The 22,346-nt window shown below is 37.0% G+C and overlaps 1 protein-coding gene across 4 annotated transcripts in view; it reads left to right on the top strand.

Annotated features, from left to right (window-relative positions):
• clstn3 (calsyntenin 3) overlaps nucleotides 1–22,346 on the top strand; it is a 40,146-nt gene that overhangs the window by 12,375 nt on the left and 5,425 nt on the right. For all 4 annotated transcript variants that reach the window (XM_015370824.1, XM_015370827.1, XM_015370823.1 and 1 more), the window contains 12 exons: nucleotides 2,599–2,809; nucleotides 2,950–3,158; nucleotides 5,258–5,407; nucleotides 7,733–7,918; nucleotides 8,075–8,362; nucleotides 8,705–8,817; nucleotides 13,292–13,451; nucleotides 14,069–14,128; nucleotides 14,242–14,390; nucleotides 15,980–16,128; nucleotides 19,568–19,794; nucleotides 19,920–20,081. In XM_015370824.1, coding sequence (XP_015226310.1) covers nucleotides 2,599–2,809; nucleotides 2,950–3,158; nucleotides 5,258–5,407; nucleotides 7,733–7,918; nucleotides 8,075–8,362; nucleotides 8,705–8,817; nucleotides 13,292–13,451; nucleotides 14,069–14,128; nucleotides 14,242–14,390; nucleotides 15,980–16,128; nucleotides 19,568–19,794; nucleotides 19,920–20,081 — 2,064 coding nt within the window. The remainder of the gene's footprint in view (nucleotides 1–2,598; nucleotides 2,810–2,949; nucleotides 3,159–5,257; nucleotides 5,408–7,732; nucleotides 7,919–8,074; nucleotides 8,363–8,704; nucleotides 8,818–13,291; nucleotides 13,452–14,068; nucleotides 14,129–14,241; nucleotides 14,391–15,979; nucleotides 16,129–19,567; nucleotides 19,795–19,919; nucleotides 20,082–22,346) is intronic.

Below are 22,346 nucleotides of genomic sequence, written 5' to 3' on the forward strand. Positions count from 1 at the left end.
CTCCAGATATCAGTTTAGTTTATTCTACATTAGATTGCTGCAGATTTATCATAATATAAACAAGTTTAGTGTATTGGATGCCTTATTGTTAAACTTCTGTTTTTTTTGGAGATTTAGTGGCTTGAATTTAGATTATACTTCTCTGAGGTATTATTGTATACAAGCTAGGGCTAAACAAATAATCAGATTAATTGATAAATCAATTATGGAAATAATCGTCAGCTAATGTAGTAATCGATTCATCGTTAACTGGAGTGTAGAGACTCTAAAACGTGTCTTTAGCTAACAGAGCAACCCACTTAGAGCAGCAATTTTACCAAAAATATATAAACATTTTGCTTTTAGGATAAAAACACTTGTTTTTCTGTCCAGAAAACCTCAAGTGGAAAAGTTTTGGTATCACCTGGTATAATTTAGTGAAAAGTCTACTTTAGGGAACCTTTCGCTATCCGATTATTTATCGATCAATGGAAAAAATTATCGATTTGCAAGATAATCGTTGGTTGCAGCCCTAGTATCCAGCAATAATAAATAAATAAACTATATTTATTCAAAACATGGAAAAGACAACATAACACATCTTGTAAGAAATGCATCTGTTAAAAAATATATGGATGCTTTTTTTTCCCAACAAGATGTTTAACAAGCAGGAAGAGAGGCAAACAAAACAGGAAAATGTTCTTTGTCAGTAACAGGTCAGTAACACAAGTGGGTCTAAAAGGGAGATCCCACAGAGACCAAGTCTTTTCAAAGATAAGCAGAGGTTCTCTGTTCTTTGAAGGACTGCATATTTAAATAATTTAGTGGTTTCAGAGAGAAAGCTTCTTCCCACTGTCAAAACCCAACACCAGGAATAGGATCGCTCCATGAGGTTTTAGCCTGTCTTCATGGTTTAGGATTATATTATCATAATTTCAAATAATAGTGTTTTTAATACATTTATTCAACAGGGAAATAGAACATTGCAAGGAAATTTTGTTTTAAAACAAAATCATTTTTTCTGCAACTAGTATCTTCCCAAATGATTCCTGTAAAATAATTACAACTGAAGCATTTTAGTTCCTATATATGTTTATCCAAAGAATTTTGGACAAAAATTAAATAAATATAAAATATATAGTTGAGTGTTCTCCATTAGGAAAATTAGAATCAGCTTTATTAGCCAAGGTCGTTAGCACAAATGAAGAATTTGCAAACATTCAGCATAAGCAAACATCAATCATGACTATATACACTTTAAATACAAATAATTGCAGTAGTACAAATAAATGTGTTGCCATTTTTTTTTCATTAAATCAGTACAATAGCTGACCAATCAGGCTGTAAGGTGTTCAATGTGTTCATCAGAGAGTTTTGGCTTAATTAATGCTCTGAGACCATTGCTCGTTCAGCTTTGATTATTGAATTAATCGACGATTATCTTTGTAATCAATTAATCATAATTAATCCAATTAACGGTTGTAGCAATTATTCTTTGTTGGCTCACACATGTAACTAACGAGTGACACAAAGTTTTGCTGGTCCGCCATTCAAACCAGAAGCAATGAAGCACAAGTCCAGACAATCCCACACTTTTTTCTAGTCAACCAGTATGTTATTAACAAGGGTCAAAATCAGCACTGGGATGTAATTACACTTATTAAGACCACTGTGATGCATCACTGCTTACACCTACACCTTTTAAAATATTTTCCAAAGCACTCCTTGTGCCATGGATAAAATCAACCCACTGTTATACTAATTAAACTTACCTACAATTAGAATACAGTACTGCAGCACTGCATTTGTTATCAGCTTGATAAATGCCATCAATAGATCACCGGACTGTTTAATAATCTTTTGAACAATTTTTAGTAATTTCACACAAATAATAAACAATTTGCCTGATTGAATGAACTGACCGAGTGCTTCATAAAAGAAGAGGAAATCAGCAGCCATTATTCAGGAGGAGGCTGGGCAAAAGCTGTTCTCATAAATAACGCATAATAATCAGGAGAAAATAAGATGTAACCTTAATTTAAAAGCAAATGTCTAACCGTTTATGTATATATATATATATATTTTTTTTTAAAGTGTCCTGTCCGGCAATAAGAATTGTTGTCTTAATGCCAGAAAGGCGCAACAGATTCTACTCTCACAAGTGGAGCAATACCGCTTTTGCCATAGTGCTCCTCTTGCTTTATATATGTAAATAGTTTTATTATAGTTTATGTAGGAAATAATTCATGTTATGTGAACACTACATTGACAAAGTAGAAGAGGAGAGAGAAATTAGAAGAAATGGGAGAAAAGGTGAAAGAAAGAGAAGAGAAAAGAGAGAGATTGACAAAACTTCATTAGTCAGCTTCATCACCTGCAAAGAGCGATGTAAAAATAACAGCACATCCAACTGATATAGAACCACAGCTACAATACAGCAACACCTTGATACCATCACTGAAGTATATACAGTATTATTCAATACCAAATGTATAAAGTGGTAGCTGATGATAAAAATTGGTTAGTATGTAAGAAACCGGATCCAAGCTCCTGTAAGTGTATGTGAGAGTGCACGTTTATCATATAACTGATGCTGATGTATTGCTATTCTTATCCCAGGTGAAATCTGTGGCTTTCGGGTTCATAATGGCCCCTCTGGCTCTGGTTCAGTCCAGTTTGAAGCCGTGGTTCTGGATCGCTCTACCGGTGAGGGTCTGGTCCGGTCAAAAGAGCCACTGGACTGTGAGAGCCAGCGGGAGCACAGCTTTACCATCCAGGCTTATGACTGTGGCGAAGGACCTGATGGAGTCAACAGCAAGAAATCACACAAGTTAGACTCTTTCCAGTCATTCTTTTACCAATAATCACATTCAGTAGATCTGCTGTAATAAGTCTCCAGCTTCCTGTAGGGAGATCATATTATCTATCTGCTTCTGCTTGGCCTCCCACTCCTCCTCCCCTTCCCCTCAGGGCCACTGTACATGTTCGTGTGAACGACGTCAACGAGTTCTCCCCGGTGTTTGTGGAGCGTCGCTACGAGGCTTCAGTCCCAGAGGGCCGTCTGTTTGACAGGATCGTGCGGGTGGAGGCTCTGGATGCCGACTGCTCCCCGCAGTACAGCCAGATCTGCTTCTATGACATCATCACTCCCAATGTGCCCTTTGCTATTGACAACGATGGTGAGATGGCTTACAGTCGCACACTCAAAGAGCTTTGGAAAAAAAAATTACTGTGCTGCACAAAAACATTCACACCCCTTTAACCTTTTTTAATTAGTTTATAACTGAACATTGAATTGGAGTTTATTACAATTTGATGTGATGGAGGACAAACACCAACCAGTGCATGTTTGTAAAAAGGAAGGAAAATTATGTTTTAGCCCTCTTTTTTCTAATATAACTAAATGAAATCAGATGGAACCAAGTTGTCTCTAAATGTAAACTAATATTACTAAAATAGTACTAAAAGTACAAAGAGTATTTCTCAGAAATAGTGTTGTGGAAAAGCTGGGAAAGTAAATTGTAAGAAATTCAGAAAACAAGAAAATGTATAGGAAAAAAGTTTATATTGACAATGCTGGTGAAGATTCTCAGCCATCCAGGTTATAGTCATTCCAAAAAAAAGTTAAAAAACATTCCACTGAACTTTGTTTCCAAGTTTGAAGACGTACTGCTTCCCATCCAGGAAGCTTTTTTAATTCCAAAATCTTCACATCTCTCCAGCTTGAATTGAAAAAGCTTCCTGAATGGGATGCGAAACGTCTTTAAACTCGGAAACAAAGCCTCATGGATTGTTTTTTAACTTTTTTGGAATTTATATTGACAACCTCTAAATTATTTACTGCAGTCTTTTTAGGGTTAACTCTAAACTTTTTCTTTATTGCTGGAACTGGATCAAAAGTGACCTTGATTGGGTGTGGTGGTGGTGCAAGGGTTAAGGGTGTGACCCATGCTTTGATGCTTTGGTCCTTGACTGTGCTGTCGCAGGTTTGAGGCCCAGCCGCATTTTTTCCCCCCTCTCTCTAATCCCATTTAATGTTTGCCTACACAAATAATGAAATAAAGGCCACTAGTGCCTAAGAAAATCTTAAAAGTGTCCCTGAACAAGTTTTAAGTGTTGCACAGAGTTCCAATGTGATGTAGGTCTAAACTTTGACTGGGTCATTCCATTGAAGCTCCGGCTGCAGTAAAATTTTGCAGCCCTTTGTGGGTTTATTTCACTATTTTGTTACTTCTGTCTCTCTTTCCATCCTCTATCGCCATGTTTAGTTATTGGACTGGTGTTTAACCCTGGGAGTTTCCAGGGTTAAGTACAATTATGTACTTAAATGTGACTGAAGCACCTTAGTCCTCCATTTGGGCTTTTCTTGGTTTTGACTTTTTTTTTGCGTTTTTTTAACAAAAAACGTTGTAAAAATATCTAGAATTTTTCTCCATACGTGATAAGAGTATGTGGAGAGAGTATGAAACATGATGCCTAACTCTTACAATCAAACAAGTAAAAAAAAAAAATCAGATAATATTTATGCAGTGGAACATTTAAGAGAATTATTATAAGTCTTCAAGCCTCAGGTACAAATAACGAGGTGTTAAAATAGACTTTGTGGGGGTGGACCTTGTTTTCCGTTTCTACAAAATCTCTTCTACAGCTGTTTGGTTTAATATAGCTCAGTTTTTTTTTTTCTTTCTAGCTCATTAGTTTCTATGGGTTTTTCAGTCCCTTGTTGCACAGTGGGGGCTCGGTTGTTGCTGGATTGGAAATGTGACCCAGAAGCTGAAGAGACCCTGTAATAGAATGACTCTGCAGAATTTTCCAGATCTGGAAGGGCTCTGTAGAAGATGAGCAGCTTCTTTCTGTTTTCACACGGTGATCTATTGTTCTTGTTTTGATGCATTTCTTTTGTTTTTTGCATCGCCTTTTCTGTTTCTCCCTTTGTTTTTCATCTGTTTGTGTCAAAGCATCTTCTCCCCCTTACCTGCGGTTTGTCAGGCAGCATGCAGGGTGCTGTCAGCTCTTCACAGATACTCACTTTGTTCACCCTTATCTATAAAACCAGGAAAAACCCATCTGTTTTTAACCTGCTCCATGTTATTTATCTTTCTTTTTTGGTCTGAAAGAGAAGCTTTAAACACTCTTCTGACTTCGTTAGAGCACACACGAAGCTTCAGGAGTTTTTTTTTCCACAGAGTTGAATAAGCTCGTTGTTGGTGACTAACCCTCTATTTCTCTTTCTATTTTTCTCATTATGTCGTGTCCTCTTTGTCCTTCTGTCTCCTAGGTAACATTAAGAATACAGAGCCTTTGGATTCCAAGCAGCAGCGTGTTCACACCTTCTGGGTGACCGCCTTTGACTGTGGGAAGAACCGTGCGCAGGCTGATGCCCAGGTTGTTGTCACGGTTAAGCCGTCCTGCAAACCCGGCTGGACTGGTACTCACTCCTTTTTCTGCCTTGGATTTTATTCTGTAGTTACTCCGTGGAGGCGTTAGACGTGTGATTTTGTTGTTTCATTCAATAATTTTTGGATGAAATTTCCACTTAAAGTTAGAAATGAGTGGGCAGCTATTCGGCTTAATCATGGTTGCATCATTAGACCATGAGCTGTGTTGCAAATCATCTTAAGGCTTTGTAAAATAACAGGGAGATGATTAAATGATATATCACTCACTTATGTTTATTTGTATCATGCCAATTCACCACAAAAATCCTCTCTACAGGTCTTACAAAACCAGCCTCTCCTGTTATCAGGAACTGCATTTGATCTACATTCAGTTAATCTGTCTATCAGAATCAGTCAAACATTGTCTAATTTTGTTTTAGCTGCAATCTTATGCAGGAAATATCATATCATTTAATACCATTTTTTTAAGAACATATTTATCTAAAGAGACCCAGTCAGTTATATGAGCCACTGATCTTACAGCAATCCCTCATCCTGTGCAAGCATGTGGCAAAAGTGGGGAGGAACTACTTTCTTGTACTGGGAAAAAACTTGAAATAGAGCTAGGTGAGCATCAGTGGCCATTTAGAACAACCAAAAGGGGTTTAAAACATATTTCAAATACTTGCAAAAGAGTTGAGCATTGAGCCATGAAATGACATACTTTCTATTGTAAAGTCTAAACAAAAAACAAAAAAACGGATCTAATGGTGACTATAGCTCCGTCAGCGGCTCTATTCAGGAAAGAGACAAAGTCAAACATAGAATCACAGAATTAAGTCCACTTTTTTTGAGAAAGAAAAACCAAGTTAATAGTAACAATGACTGTTAATGGCTCCAAATGGGAGAAACACAACTAATCACAGAGCTAGAAGTAGAAAACTACTAGACATAGTTGATGGAGATAAAAAAAAGTACCTTTAGTAGTTTTTCCCTTAAAAATTATGCACATTAACACAGCATTACTGAACCAGGGGTTCCTTCTATAGAAATCAGGAAAACAATCATCTCACCTGCTCCTCCATCCCTGGCTTCATCCAGAAGAAAACACAGCTAGACATGGAAGTAATGTTCAAGGAAAACTCAAAGAGAATATTCAAACAAAGAGAATATTCAAAGACAATGGTATTCTCTCAATAGCCTTGACCCAGGAAAAGAAAAATGTTTAAACTCTGAATCACTTAGTACTCTTATATGAACAAAAAACGAGTACTCACTCCACTTCTGGCTTCAAAGGTTACTCTCTCTGTCTGCTAGAGCTGTAGGTGCATATATGTTTACCTGCCTGCAAACACATTCAGGGTGAGTCTGAGTCGATGGCACAGTCCACCGTGGAGGGGGCCGACACTGTGGGTGCTTTTAATTGTTTTCACTAAGTTTTCATTGCGCTGCCTCAGACAGGTCTTTCACGTTTATGTGCAAGTAAGCAAGTAAACACTATTTCTGTGGCCTTTAGGCATTAAATTTGGTGAGAAAGCCTAATTTCATCATAATTGTGATAATTTTCAGCTTACTGAGCTGTTGCACTGAAATGAGCTGGTGAGAACCCTAGGAGAGTGAGCCCAGATGTCAGTCAAAAGGCCTATAGGATCACAAAAAAGAGCTTATTGGACTAACTTCAGCGAAGCAGTGATAACTTTCAGTGGCAGTCTACTACATGTTGAGGAAAACCCTGAGAGCAAAATGTATAGAAAGCATAAAGCTAATTTCATCAACATTAAACGGAGAGAAAACTGAAAGAAAATCACAGCTCTAGCAGCTTAAACACATAAACTTTGACATTGTATTTGTTCATTTGTTCAATTATACGCTATTACAATGACATCAAAGTTGAAGAAACAGTTATGACAGTAAAGCTGTAAAGATTTCATAACAAAGAAATGTTAAGAAGATGGAGGAAGTAAGAAGTCTCCAAATCTTAGGATAAAGTATTCCCACAAAGAAAAAAATAGAGACCAATGCATCCCTTGTAGTATCTGTGTCAGTATGTGTATGAAATGAAAGATCTATGAAATATCTTGTTTATTTTGTAAAACATCAACAGACTGTGGTTAAAAGAAATGATGAAATTCTTTGCAATGCACAATTTCTAAGCTGTCATACATTTCAAAATGAGCAAATTTTTTTAAAGCTTTGATATCATGTCTCTGTGTTGTTTTTATTCAAATGTAGTCTTTGCATAAGTTTCCAGATGTAGCTTTGTGTTCTCTAGACAGAGTTATGTTATCCATTGGATCTTAAAATCCCCCCATCCAGTGTAACATCAGAGTCGTGTTGTAAAATGTAAAATTCTGATCCACTCCTTTCGATTTAAGGATGGACAAAGCGTGTGGAGTACACACCCGGATCAGGCAGCATTCCCCTGTTCCCCAGCCTGCATTTGGAGACCTGCGAAGAAACAGTGTGGAACATCCAGGCCACCGTAGAACTTCAGACCGGCCATATTGGGAAGGGATGTGACAGAGACAGCTACTCTGACCGATCTGTTCGCCGACTCTGTGGTAAGTTTGAAGTTTAAATCCAAGAATCAAATTAATCTAGAAGGGGATAATAATTTAAATGACATAAAGAGAAAACATTAAGAAAGGAAAAAAGGAGAAAAGGAAATATAAATATATCATTTTGTTAAGGCATTTTTAAAATGTCTTTAAAAACAGGTGCCGTCAGGGGCGAAGTGGACCTCCTCCCACCTCCGTCTCCGGCAGCCAACTGGACTGCAGCTCTTCCCACTCTCCCTTCTTCTGATTCTTCTCTGGTCTTCTCTTTTAACGGGTCGAATCACGTTGCAGTGGTTCCCAACTCAGTTGTGTCCGCTCTGTCAGGTGACCACTTCACCCTCCAGCTGTGGATGCGTAGGGGTGGCGCCAACATCCAGCCTTCAACTACTCAGTCCAGAGCAAATCGCAAGGACGAGGAAACTATTGTGTGCAGCACAGTAAAGAATGGTGTGTAATGGCTTTTTTTTTTTTTTTAATAATCCTTTTGTTTTGCAGGTATTTATGGCTTTGATGCAACGCAGTGTGAAAATGGCTAAATGCATGGTCATATTGTGCAAAGTAAAAAAATTTTTTTTTTTTTTTACTGTTTCTGCATTAAAGCTACAAAGAATCAAACAAATTACAGAGTAAATAAAAATAAATAATTCATTTTTGATTTGAATGAGCACCTTGCACAAAAACACAAACCTTTACTTTAAATTCACATGACTCCAATTTAAATCAATTGCATGACTTTATTCTCTGGAGCAATAAAACCAGCAATTGTCTTTTTATTCCTCTGCTCTACAGATGACTCCTACTCTCATTATTCGCTTTCCGTCCACGGCTGCCGCCTTTCCCTCTTCTACTGGCCCGATGTCTCAGCTGCACGGCCCGTCAAGTTCCTCTGGAAGCTGGAACAGGTGCTGGAGAAATCTTCTTCCCTTGTTTCTAATTGTTTCCCATTTATTTCTATCCAGAATATCAAATAAAACCGGGGAGGTTTAGTAGTTAATTTCCTTTCTACAGCATGGTTTGTGTATAATCTTTGATGTTACGTGCTGCAGTATGAAGATTGAACGTATTTTCCCTCTTATCTCTAAGGCTTTTTATAGAGTAACTGCTTAATTTAAACGTTTCATGCTGTGTGCATCATCCATCATTTGAAGCTGCAGTCTGACTAACGGATTGTGCAATTATCTACCTGTGAAAGGATAACAAAAACCAGGACAGAATTCAATTTGTGTATCGGTCAGACAGCTTTTCTTCTATTTTCTACATTTGTTTTCAGTCCGATATAAAGATATTAGCGTTTAGTTTCCGGTTTCATTATCTCCCACACGTTTCTCTTGCTATGATGAGAGCCATCAGCAGTTTTTAGCTATAATTAATAATTTCCTTTATGTATGTGAAATCAAATGCTATAAATTGGCTCCAGCTGCAGGATTTATACCAGTAAGAACCTCTCAGTCTGATAAAATGACTGCTTTTGCTGTTCATGCTACATCTCTTTATGTCCTGCATTATAACGACAACAAATAAACATACATTTGCACAAGGAGAGGCAAATATTTCAACAGCCACAGCAATTAGCAAGCAAACAAATTTTCCATCAATGCATTTATTACTAGCCTTGGTCACATAGATGCTTAAATAATTTGCTTTTTTTTTAGATTTAGTTATAAAACGTATATGTTTATATAGATGATTAAGTTCAGACATCCGTTCCACAATATTTTCAACCTTGATGTATCTGTGAAGCAGCTTGCCACCCTTGCTATAAAGCCTTAAAAAACATTATACTTTTATTACAGTAGGAAAAACTGACACTTGAAAATTATTACTGGTGGTGTTGCAATGTTTTATACCTTCATACCTGTATGGTTTGCGTCCCTTGGGTATAAATGAGCTTTAGTTCAGTTACATTTAGCAGCCGGCTGCTTGGCTGGATGAGAGTCCAGGATTTTGTGCCAACAGCAAGCAGTGAGCGGGTTAGTGAGGGAGATAAAATGATCTCTAAAGCTCACAGGTCTCTATAACAACTTATAATCAATGTTTTTGTCCTACAAACATAAACCTGTGGAGTTCACTAAACCCTGCTGGAATGATCTGGGTTGGTCAGATGTGACTGAAATTAGGGGCTTTGACTCAAACATATGGTCGGGTTTGTAGTGAAGCATGAAATATCTGCTTAAAACAGACATTTACATACATTGTTTATAAAAAAAAAAATACAGTGCACACTTGCAATTTCATGTAAATCCTTAGGAAATTTGGAAATTTAACCGGATCTTGTTCCAAAACTGAAAAAATAGAGCATAAGAAAACCCAGGATATTAGAGTAGGAATGTCAAACCAGTTGACAAGGCCAAAGTGAGGTGTTATGTAATTTTTAGATGTGCTGTGATCCAAACTATCCAAATCAAATGGCTAAATTGCTTCTTCATTATAAAGTCTGCCTCCAAAACTGTAGTTTGACACATATAAGAGATCCTGCAGAGGCTTTTTTGCATTTTATTATTTGCTCATCAAAGTACATGAAAGCAAGAAGTAAACTTTATAAAATCGATAAAAGCATGGATTTTCTTACCGAGCCTGTGTTTTTGTGGTCTTATCTCCTTTGATGCGTGACTGTTTTTGGGAGGGAAGGGGATTGTTTTGTCTGAAGATTTGGTCTCAGACTGTCTGAAGTTGCTCTGATTAAAAAAGCTGGGCTGATACAGAGGAGATTTGTTAAAGCCTTCTGTCTAAATCACATTATCTTGTTACTCCAGTCTTTCTCCCTGCTCCCCCTACCCTTATCTTTATAATTGCCATTCTCTCAGTTTTTTGCTTCTGTTTATATAAAGAAACAGAAAACAAGTGTGTAGGTATGATAACTTGGATTTAACAAAAACTATTCAGTAAAATGTGGAAAGTATATTGAAGAATGTATTCCCCTAGCACACCTTCTTTCTTTCTAAAAGTAATTACCTGATTTAGCTTCAGTTTTTAGATCTACAGTTAGGGGGAAAAAATGTTTTTATATTGATCCAGCCTTTTTTGTTGTTTCTTAAAGTGGGCTATATCACTAATACTTTTTTAAATATCTTTTCAGTGGATTTTTGTTACTTTTTCTCTGTTCCCTTCTTGCATCTTGGCAGCATATCGTGCAGCGTATCCTTAAATAATAAGAAACATCAATAAAAATAAAGAAATCTCAGAAATTAAAAACTATCTACTGCAGATTAACAGTTTTTGGAAAGCCTCAGCTGTCACACGAATGCCTATCAGCCTTGTATTATAAGGACATACATATCTATGCTCCTTTATATATATATTTTACCTTGAGATCTGATAGGGTAAGGAACACTGATTCTGATAAAGCCAAGGCTGCCAAATATATGTTGGGGACAAATTAGAGACTGTGTATTAAGGTTATTCACTTTTAGATCACTGCTATTGTTTAGGGAAGAACCACAGAAATGTTGCTTCAATGACAAAACAATAACATTATTTAATCTAATATGCTGGTGAAGATTTTCAGTCATCCAGGTCATAGCCATTCCAAAAAACTAAAAAAATAAATAAAACACTGGACTTTGTTTCCAAGTTCGAAGACGTTTCGCTTCCCATCCAGGAAGCTTTTTCAATTCAAAATGTCTGGATTAGTGTTGAGTTCCAGGCTTTATAGAGTAGCCCTTAGAAAACATGCAAATCGTAATCTAATGCTATGTTTTGCAGACTCTGCACTGATAATAATTCACCTACATCAGCATACTGAACGCTTAAAGTTGAGCTGACCTTTTAACCTATCTCCTTATTGTTTGCTCTGATTAGATTAGGGCACATGGGGGGAAAAGGAAACATCACATCAGCCTTTTTTTCCCCAGCTTTTTATTGTCATTACACTGTCACAACTACAGAGAAACAAAATAAACTCTCTGCATTTAACCCATCCCCTGGGCTGCCATTGTACGGCAACCAGGAGCAGTGTGGGGTTAAGGGTCTTGCTCAGGAACCCAGAGTGGCAGTCTGTGGGAGTGGGGCTTGAACTCAGAACCTCTAGGGTCCAAGCGCAATGCCCTAACCACCATGCCGCCACTCCCTAGACGATACATTTTAAACCTACACAAAATCTGGCACGCCGTTAGCATCAAGTATAATAATCAAACATGTCAGGACTCTGTGTATTTAATTAATTTACAAGAGCGGCATATGAAATTAATAAAAAACCTTACACAACAAGAAACCTTCTGTACAAAAACTTTCCAACAAGTATATTATTTAACCTTGCTGTATATTGAATATAATTTGTTTGAAATCTTTGCCATTTTGATTTATAGTTTCCTCTAAAGAAATAGAAACAAAATCTGTGTCTTTCACTGACAAAGCCTAACCAGGTCGCAACATTTTCATAGCTGGAATGAAAAACAAAATGAGAATCAGCCAAAATTTCAGAATGCTTTTGAAAAAAACATCAAAATGTCTAAAAAACTAATAGCAAAGTATTAGAAGAATGGGCTCCCTATGTAGTCTGAGAAGTATGGACAACAGGTTAATTGATATGGGAAACTATTATTAAGAAAAGTAAAACCTTTTGGGATTTTCAGATTTGTTTACCCCTTCTAATTTTCCAAAGGGGGGAAATCTAATAATGTGTTAAATAGCAGTGGGTTTTACATCTAAACATAATTCTCTGTCTTGGATTTCTCACTTTACAGTTCAAGGTTTTATTTTTGTCCCATCCTATTTTGTCTTTTTATTTACTGTTGGAATGAAAAAAAAGAAAGAAAAAAATCTTTTTGGGTTATGGGGGGGGTCTCAAAGCAACTTTAAATTCATGCCTTGGTTCAGCTTTAAACCATCAACCCTTTTTTACAGAAGTAATAAATTTGTTCAAAAGACTCTCTGTTAAATAATGGAAGTAACTGTGGGATAATCTAATTCTTATTTAAAAATCCTCATTTAATAATCATTATAAGTTCTGCAGTTATATAATTAAAATAAGGGTAGGTTTGTTTTTGAACAGATGTCATAAAAGCTGTGAAATATCCACATTCTTCTAATCCCATAATACATAAAGAGCTGCTTATTAGTTGGGAAATTCAAATTTAAAGAAGTCAATTTACATAAAGGGATTTTTGCCTTTTCTTTTGTTTTTCATTAGTAATCTTCTCCCACCTTTTCCTGATTTACCTTGTGAGCCTTTAGAGGGTGCTAACAATAAAGAGTTTACTGTACCTAACAAATGTAAAACCATGCTAGTAGTACGCATATATCTAAACATCCATCTATAATAATGCACCTGCCCAGAGGAGGTTCTCTTTTCTTTTTTAAGTTCAAACAAAAAAATGTCCCTGCAGATGTGTCAGGTCTTCCTGAAATTCCCATTTATTCTGTCTTTCTGTTCAACAGGTGTGTGACAGTGAATGGCATCATCTATCCCTCAGCGTCCAGTTCCCATCAGTGACGCTATATGTGGATGGGGTCACCTTTGACCCCGCCCTCATCCATGACAACGGAGCCATCCCGAACCCTGCGCCCCGTCAAAGGATGCTCATCGGTGCTTGCTGGGGTATGTATTTCTTTTCAGCTTAATGATCCATTTTCATTTTAACATTCCTCCAGAGCGGAAATGTCATTTCAGTCAAATATCAGTTGCAAAGATGGCCAGCTGCGCTCTATGAAGCCCCCCATGAGGCGTGTCAGGGTGAGCCGTAGGGACATATTAGATCGCGCTCCTCATTTCAGTCAGAGCGGTAGCTGCGTCTTGTCTTTAAGGTCTAATAATATAAATGACTTATCAATTATTTAGAGTAGCAGAACAACACAGGGGGCAGACAGCTATGAGCCACTTACAGCATAACCGCTCGTTAAAATGGGGAGCGCTGGCAGCCAATTACCATAGAAAAGACACAAACACAGACACATTCAGTGTTTCATCCACATTGTCTTCTGTCTGCCTGCTGGCAGCTGGTGCCAGATAATAAGGAGACATAGCATTTTTGAAGATCCACCCCAGTGTTCTCTATTCTGCATGTATGTGTTGTTTATTCATACTTTGTTTCCATATATTCCCTGCTTTCTTTGTGTCTTTGCACCTTCTGTCTCTTCATACCTGACTCTGCTGAAGAGTCTTTCACAGTATGACAGTGTTGTCTGTTTTCTGCCTCTCTGTGTTTTTCCCAATAGAGCCTGAAGAGAAGCAGAAGGAGATACTAAACAACACCATCCCAGAGGGGAAAGACTCAGGTGACCTTCAAGTTTCAAACAAACCCTCAGCTGATCTTCTCTCTTGTTGCTGATGCAACTATAGGGGGCAAATAACTGTACGTTACAGTATTCAATATTGGTTCACTCTTTAGTGAAGTACGTAGGCGGTTACCATGGCCTGCTGTCAGGGGTGACGGTGCGTCCTGGCAGTGTGGAGCCTCATAGCGTGGTGGAGTGCCTGTACGCCTGCAGGGAGGGCTTGGACTTTGGCGACCTGGAAACTCTTGGTTCTGGGATGAAGGTAATGCCCTGGGAGAGCTGCAGGTTGTTTGAACTGTCTTTGCTGCTATAGTGATAAACATACAGGTAGACCAAAGTTTGGGATATTTTCTAGTTTTGTTTGGATAGAATTTATAAAAGGTGATCTTTAAGGAATAACATTAAGATTTCAAATTTATTTATGAAGCCACTTTGTGACTAATTTCTTACTGTAGTGCCTTAAACAAAACATTCTTTGCTTTGGAGAGAAATTATAAAACGTTTGAGAAGTTATGCAAAAATTTGTCTATTTATTGCTTTCATGTTTTAAACAAAATAAACACCATCTATCAGTCAAGCATACAGAAATGTAAGTCAGAAGATAGAAAAGAAAAGTATTAACAACAGAGAATAGCAAGGTGACAAACTTATGTAAATTCAGTTGAAATTGTGTCATTTAAATTAGTTATAGGTGGTCCACATACTGGAACCCACCAGAGCTTAAATTCTTTCTATTTATCATTGACAAAGCTCCCCACATAACAGCAATAACACAAAATTGCCCAAATTTGTTCAATCACTTATTTTTCATTGGGAAAAAAAATTCTCCATACCTTTTAAAATGCTGAATATTTACCCCTAATCATAAAGGTAAGTTCCTCGAGAACAAGATAGCAGTTTACAGTTAAGGTCCAGCATAGTTTTCCAGGGTCTGTCTATAGTAGTAGGAAAAATCCATACATGCAAAGTTTAGGAAAGGAATTTAGTTTAACATCTGCAATATGTGAAACCTTATTCAAACTACCTTCCAATAATCAATGGTTCAAAGTACCTTTGGTTCCTCAACTAATTTATCTGGAATATTAAATCCATATTTGTTTGAGGGGGATTTCTTTATAAACTAGCTGTTACTCAGAATGGATGGAGTGCATCTTTAAACATTAGTTATCAGGTTCTAACTTGAAAATGCTTTGATCTAATATGCTCTGGATGCATGTTTTGCATCATGATCCTGCTGGTTTCATACTCTCCCTTATTGAGCTGCATCACACTTACTGTCAGCTCTGATCATTATCCTCAGCAGTCCTGAAGAAAAGTAACCCCACAGCACAATGCTGCCATCACTGTGTTTTAATGTTGTTTTTGTGACACACACATTTTGGTGTCATCTGATCAGAGCGTCTTCCATATAGTTACCCTATAATGGCTACACAGCATAGTGCTATTGGGGTTTTTTAAAGGTACAATTAACAGTATAATTTAAAAAAAATGTCAAACACACACCTCTGAGGCCTTCTAACTTTATTGTGCTTGCCTGTCAGAGAGGCCTACTATTACAGAACTAGTTAAGTGACTTTCAAAGGTAGTTTATCTTTGGATTATTAGAGCAAATGCAGCTGAACAGAAGGTTCTCCATAGATTTTAGTTTTGGGGGGTTTTTTTGTAGAACATTCAGAAAATTTGAAAACCATATATATATTTAGCATCTACTATCTTTCATATTAAATACCAAAAGTAAAATAGATTTTTGGGGTTATAATGTGTCATAGTGTGAAAAAAAGACCACAGGCTGTAATAGATTTCACAGAGGGCACCTTCTCTGGTACAAATTTTAATTACTTGAACCCTCAGGTCCACGTTAACCCAAGTCAGTCTGTCCTGGTGCTGGAGGGAGATGACATCGAGAGCTTCAACCGGGCTGTTCAGCAGGTCACTTACAGGAATTCGCTGCGCTTCGCCACCCCTGGAGTCCGTCCCCTCAAGCTCACCACTTCCCTCAGGTAAACATACGCATTAATGAATAAAAACTTTATCTGAAACTTAAACAAACTGCAGAGAATTTTTAGAGGGACATATTTCCCCTTTAAGAAAAAGGGAGAGTAGAGGGCAAATTGGTCCACAAACTAAGCATGTCTCTTGATTTTTGAAAAGAAAACATTTGTTTCTGGGAAGCTCTTAAAACTGGATTATTTTTTTTTTACATATAAAGCTGTAAGGATTTACTTGCAGTAAGAAAGTAAAGCATCAAATATAGTTTACTACTATTAAAAGCACATGAGGCAGACAGACTCTAAACAAGCAGGTCCATGGTGTTTAGAAACAGTATGTAGACACAAATTAAAAGGGCAAGACACCAACTTGATTATAAGACTCATTTAATGAAGAGGTTATAAAGCTGAAATTTAGACTTTTCAATGTTTTAGGTCAGTTCGGATAACTCAAATTATTTCTACCCTCTAAATGTCAAAATAATGATAAAGCAGCGCCTCAAACACCACATTCCTTTGTGGCGTAAAAAAGACAGTCAAGTCGAGAGTGCTGGAGATAAAAGTGTCTCAAATCCTGAACAAAAGAAAAAGATCCAACTGAAGCTGGTGAGAGGGTGTCCTTTAAAAAAAAAAAAAAAAATCCTATGTCAATATGAACCAAAAAAACGACTAAGGAAGAGAGAAGCCACTTTTCCAAAACTACCGTTTCATACTCTGGTTATGTTTTGCCATTGCAGTCTTAGTAAAATACTTTACTGAAAGACATATCCTGTGGTCCTTTAAACCTAAGAATAAATATTTACCAGAAAAGTTACAGAACATACTTGAATTAAAAGAGGAGGACTGCAGACGCTGGTTGGATTTTGAACCCAGGTCTGGTCGGTTAAAATAAATGTGTTTTTCTGTTGCTGGTGTTAAACCATGGAATAATCAAAGGGTTACCCTGAAAAGATGCCAAATTTGTTTCTATGAACTGGAAGATGAAGGGAATTGATGATTTATACTTGTATTTAATTATTATTCCCTCTTTCTATGTTAGTGATCTGGTGTACTTTTATTTGTACCTTGTTGGTAACTATTAGAAATATTTTTACAGACCTTTTCATTTGTAATGTATAATACTGATATCATACTGATAAAATTATATTGTAATAATTGTAGTTATGTAGACAAGGAAAGAAATAAAGAAAAATCAGGGCTAAGTCTAAGTGTTTGGTCTTAAAAACCATCATAAATATGAAAAAAGTGAAAGCTTTATAAAGTTAAGATGATTATAACGTCAAGCTTCAAGCTTATGGTGTTTTTTTCCATCTAATGATTTAAAGATCCCAGGGATTCAAGGGCATCAAGAGATCCCCCCCTTGCTTTCTGCTCCAGAGGAGTACTTTTTTTCTTCAATTTGCCACATTTTATTACGTGTGCGAAGATTAGACTGATTTGAGCCCAGGAGTCACCCAGATGGCTGAACAGCAGGCCCTTCTGGAGAGGCCTATAGAAGCAGCTGCTAACTCTGATAGTGGATATAAGGCACACAGACTCACACCACTTAATCAGCTTAATACCCTTTCACATATGATGCGGAATTTTAGGGAAAATGGGTAAATAAACTGTAGAAATAGGCCATTGATTTTAACATTTATTTTGTATTTTTGCAGGAAATTTCCATTTATAACGTTGTGGTTGCATTTGTTAGTTTTATTCTCACGGTGGAAAACATACCAGGCATATAGTTTTTTGTTTTTTTTTCATATCTGACTTCAGTTTTGCTTGTTTGTTTGCTTTCTGCAGTGGTGCTGCTTTAAGTTTAAATCCCAACCTCAACTTGACAGTGTTGAGCCAGTATAATATATATTTATACTGTTAAACTGTTTTTATTTAGCATGTCACAGGCTGTTTAAAGATGTTGGCGCATGTGGGAAGAGGAGGAGTGAGCTGTCGGGAAAGCTTGCCTGAAGTCATGTTCAACATTGGTTTGATCTCCTCCTCATAAGCCTTTGGGCTTTAAAAAAAAAAATTAAAGCCAAAGAAACATTCCCAGGATTAACTGCAGTATTCAGAAAGGCAAATTGATCAGCAGTAAGATTGATGGATACTTGACATTGTTTTTTTAATTTTGAGGGGAAACAAATAGTTTTTCCTTTATTGACAGTTCTTTAGAAGCTTTTGATAAAAAAGGAAAAAATAAATAACTGGTTTGTTTTTTTTGCTTCTTTTACAAATAAATTCTTAATTAAAGGATAAATAAACTATCACACTGCGGGGTTATCTGTCCTGGGTTTAACTCAGTCGCACTGGCTAATAAAAACCTAATCAGTCTCCATATCATAAATGTAAAAACAAATGATGGAGTTAACTACTCAATTTGATTTTTGAGTTGCATTTAGTTGCATTTACAAAAAAAAAAGGAGATATCTTACGTTCTGTTAAAGGTATTGTTTGTACATTTTTTAAAAGAACCGCCCTCTCCACTTTTAAAAAAAAAATGCACATGCACAACCCTGTAGATTTATAGTTTTTCGACTGTCATACTCACGACCGGTAAGTCAAAATGGGGATGAGCACGTAGGACAGCCTTATGTAAATATATCACCAGAATGACTGACAATTAGGAGGACCACTTATTTTGATGATCAACCCGGTAAAAGAACATCCTCCCCTATACCTGTAAGGGTAACAATAATTTACATAAGTGGATCAATTGTCTTGTAAAGCACATTGACATAATGTTTATAAATATCTCAAATTAAATGCAATCTACTCTTCATTATATTAAAAAAAAACTTAAAAAACATGTAGTAGGGATGTCCTGATACAACGTTTTAATTTCCTATGTAATTCTGATGTTGGATCTTTGAGCATTGACTGATACTGACATTGACCCAATACAACATCAGCATGACTTATACATACTTTTATTACCTATTTTGTAGTGTGTAAAGATAGAAAAGTCTTGATGAAATGACATTTAATAAGCAGAGAACAATTCTCAACATCAGGTATGAAAACAACTGACCCATTCCTTACACAAAGTATATAGAAGTACTTTCTAATATTAGAGATTTTTTAAGGCAGATCAGTATATTCCGATATTTATTTTTTTGGCTGACCGATTCCCAGTATCAATATGAGATCAGGATTCCCCTACATGCAGTATTAATTAAGTGTTTACATGCTATAGATGAGCACTACAGAAAAAAGATACCTACTATTTGTTGAAAAAGATTTCATAAAGTATTAATGTTCTATTTTTTATATTAGATTTAAAAAATTTTAAGAATTGTTTCATGATTTGATTGTTAGAAAGGTCTGATTCAGATTGACTTCACTTATTTCAATCTAAGAGGAGAAAAAAAAAAAAAGAGGAAGCGAAACATTTCAGAGTCACCTAGTCAATCCACCAAAGTAAAATATGAGTTTGAGAGTTTTTTTTTTTTCTGTAATTCTCTTTCAGATGCTTCAATGAGGAAAGCTGCCTTTCCCTGAAACAGCTGGAGGGTTACCTGGTTGTTCTTCAACCTGATGCCCCCCAGATCTCTCTGTCTGGGGTTGGTCCACATCTGGCCCGTCCAGCCCCTGAGTTTGAAGGACCCCGCGGCGTTCCCCTTTTCCCTGAGCTCCGGATCGTTTGTTCACTGTCACACGCTGTCAACACGGCTGCACAGGGGATGGAAGGCGGGGGTGAGTTAACCCTTTCTAGAGCTAAAACAGGAAGATTTTTGTTCAATTTTCTTGCAACCTCTTTCAACTTTGGTAAAAGCAGGAATTTTTATGTTTGTCTTTTACTATTCTGCATTGCCTTTCAGCTCTGATGTCTGATGCTGTGGCTCACACTTTGGATGGATGTGAGGTGCAACCCCTGGGAGAGGAACTGAATCCAGAGAGGGAGGAGCTTCTGGTAGACATGGATGTTGTGCGAGAACGAGGACTGGAAATCATCAATACTACTGCTTACATCGCAATTACAGGTACTGCTGCCCTCTAATGCCTTTTATAGGAGATATAAAGAGAAATCTAGTGCATCTTTAAACATTCTGGACTTTCTTTAGGGCTTTAAAGTGTATTTTTGTTATGCTTCCTCTACCTCACCTAAAGAGAAGAAAAAGAATAACTAAGGCTGGCCCTATTAAACATTATTTGGAAATCTTCAAGAAACAATTAAATCAAGTGTAGGAGGGAAAAAGCAGCCAAAGTCACTGAAGACAGACCTTCAGAATGCCTGCAAACATATTGTCTTGTTTAAGATATACATTATATATAATATTTATAATATAATATATATATAAAAAAAGAAGCAAATTTAATTTTTTTATTAAAGTTATTTTATCAGTATTATAGATGGGCAGTGATAACAATTTAACAGCAATTTAAAAATAACTGAAGTAAGCATGTTATTATGTAAAGGTAATTCTATTTATCACTAAATAGAAAGAAATATATTTATATTACTGCCTAACAGGGCTAAGAATGTCACCAAATACCAACTGCAATAACAGCGAAGGTCAGATTTAGCTACAATGCCCTGCTTATCATTTGATTATTACCTATTTCTAGGTTACAACAAAGACATCATTTGGATTTTATGTCATGCATTGGAAACAGATATATCTGCATAATTATGAAGTATAAAAAAATGTGGGTTTTTTTTGTGTTAAATGTATTTACAAATCTGAAAATCATGGTGTGCATTTGAATTCAAGCACCTGTAGAAGGCCCAATTTGTGCGCCCTTTTTTCCTATTCACCATGTCTAGCTTTTGGATATTTTATTTTTTTTTTCCCCCATGATTTTGTGCAAAATTGTTCAAGCTCAGTCTGCCTTTGTAGAGAGCATCTGGAAGCATAATTTCTTTAAACACATCCGTTCATTAGTAGCATTCTTGAGAACGTAGCTGATTCAGCTTGTTTCTCCTTCTTATATGGGGACATTTAGAGTTGTATTATGGGAACTGTTGTGCTGAATCTGACAGATTCATGATGCTTGTCAAAACTGTAATTACAGCCTTCTGAAACAGAACTCAGCTCTCCATTATAAAACCCAAACTATATGTAGGTGTTAAGATTAGCATGCGCCACACAGAGTTCACATTAAAAAATAGCATATGTTTGTTAAACTCCATGTCTGTGTCCGAACGTCCCTCAAAAACTATATAGAGGGGGGACTATTTAGTGGCCTTTATAGTGAACACAGTTAACTGATCATTTGGACAGATGAGCACTACTTTTCTTTCCCCATTGGTCACATACCGGGTAACTCCACCTCTCTGCGTGGTGCCTCTACCATCTTTGTTATTTGTTGCCTCCACAACAAATCCCATAATGCTTCTGGAGGAGAGCTCTTGCAAAGCAATCTGGGATATATCTGCTTGTCCAGTGACCATGGATGATCATTGCTTTTCAAGGTGCATTGTGGGAAATTTTGAGTACACTTCTTTTTCCTCCAGACATTCCTAGACATTTGGACAATCATCTAAACTGGGGTAATCACTATATATTAACCTATATAGTAACCTATATAGTGATTAGGGTGGACATTCGGACACAGCCTATGAGGTGGGCTGTGCCTGTGCAGTTTGTCACCCAAAGGACTGTGGGCAACCGTATAGCTCCTTTGCAGCAGATGAGAACATTGGGAGGTCCCCATGGAAATTAAACTATCAATAGGAACATCTTGCTTCCTCCTCCTACCTCCTTCCTTATTGCCAGCCCTATTCAGATAGCATTTATCATGACGCACATCTGCTATGGCTTAAGGGATTCTTTGATTTGGAGGGAGCCCTTGACATTCTGAGTAGGTAATTCGGCCACTGGGTTCAGGTGGTTTAGGCCAGGGACATATCTAAGACTTTCAAGACATTGGACCTTCAGACCCCAGATTTATTCATTGAAATTTTTTTTTTTTTTTTTTTTTGTCTCGGTCAAATGTGAACCTCCACACGTTGTCTCAAGACTTTCACAGGCTCTAGCAAGTTTTCATGTATTTAGCTCCCTGCCACTCCTGGCTCTACAGACAAAAAAGCATTCCCACAGCATGATTAGCCCCCCACCTTGTTTCACCTCGTTTGCAGGTGATGCAATGAGACCAAAGGTTGCTAAATACCACACCACACAAAATACATGTACATTATAGTATTTTGATGCAACGTCACAATGGGCAAAACAGCTCAGGTTGCATGAATGCTTTCCCCAGGCTGTGCTGTGACTGCCTCTATCTATATTTTCTTAGCGTTGCCC

Source organism: Cyprinodon variegatus, unplaced genomic scaffold (genome assembly GCF_000732505.1).
Source record: "Cyprinodon variegatus isolate N-32 unplaced genomic scaffold, C_variegatus-1.0 Scaffold48, whole genome shotgun sequence".
Classification (NCBI taxonomy): domain Eukaryota; kingdom Metazoa; phylum Chordata; class Actinopteri; order Cyprinodontiformes; family Cyprinodontidae; genus Cyprinodon; species Cyprinodon variegatus.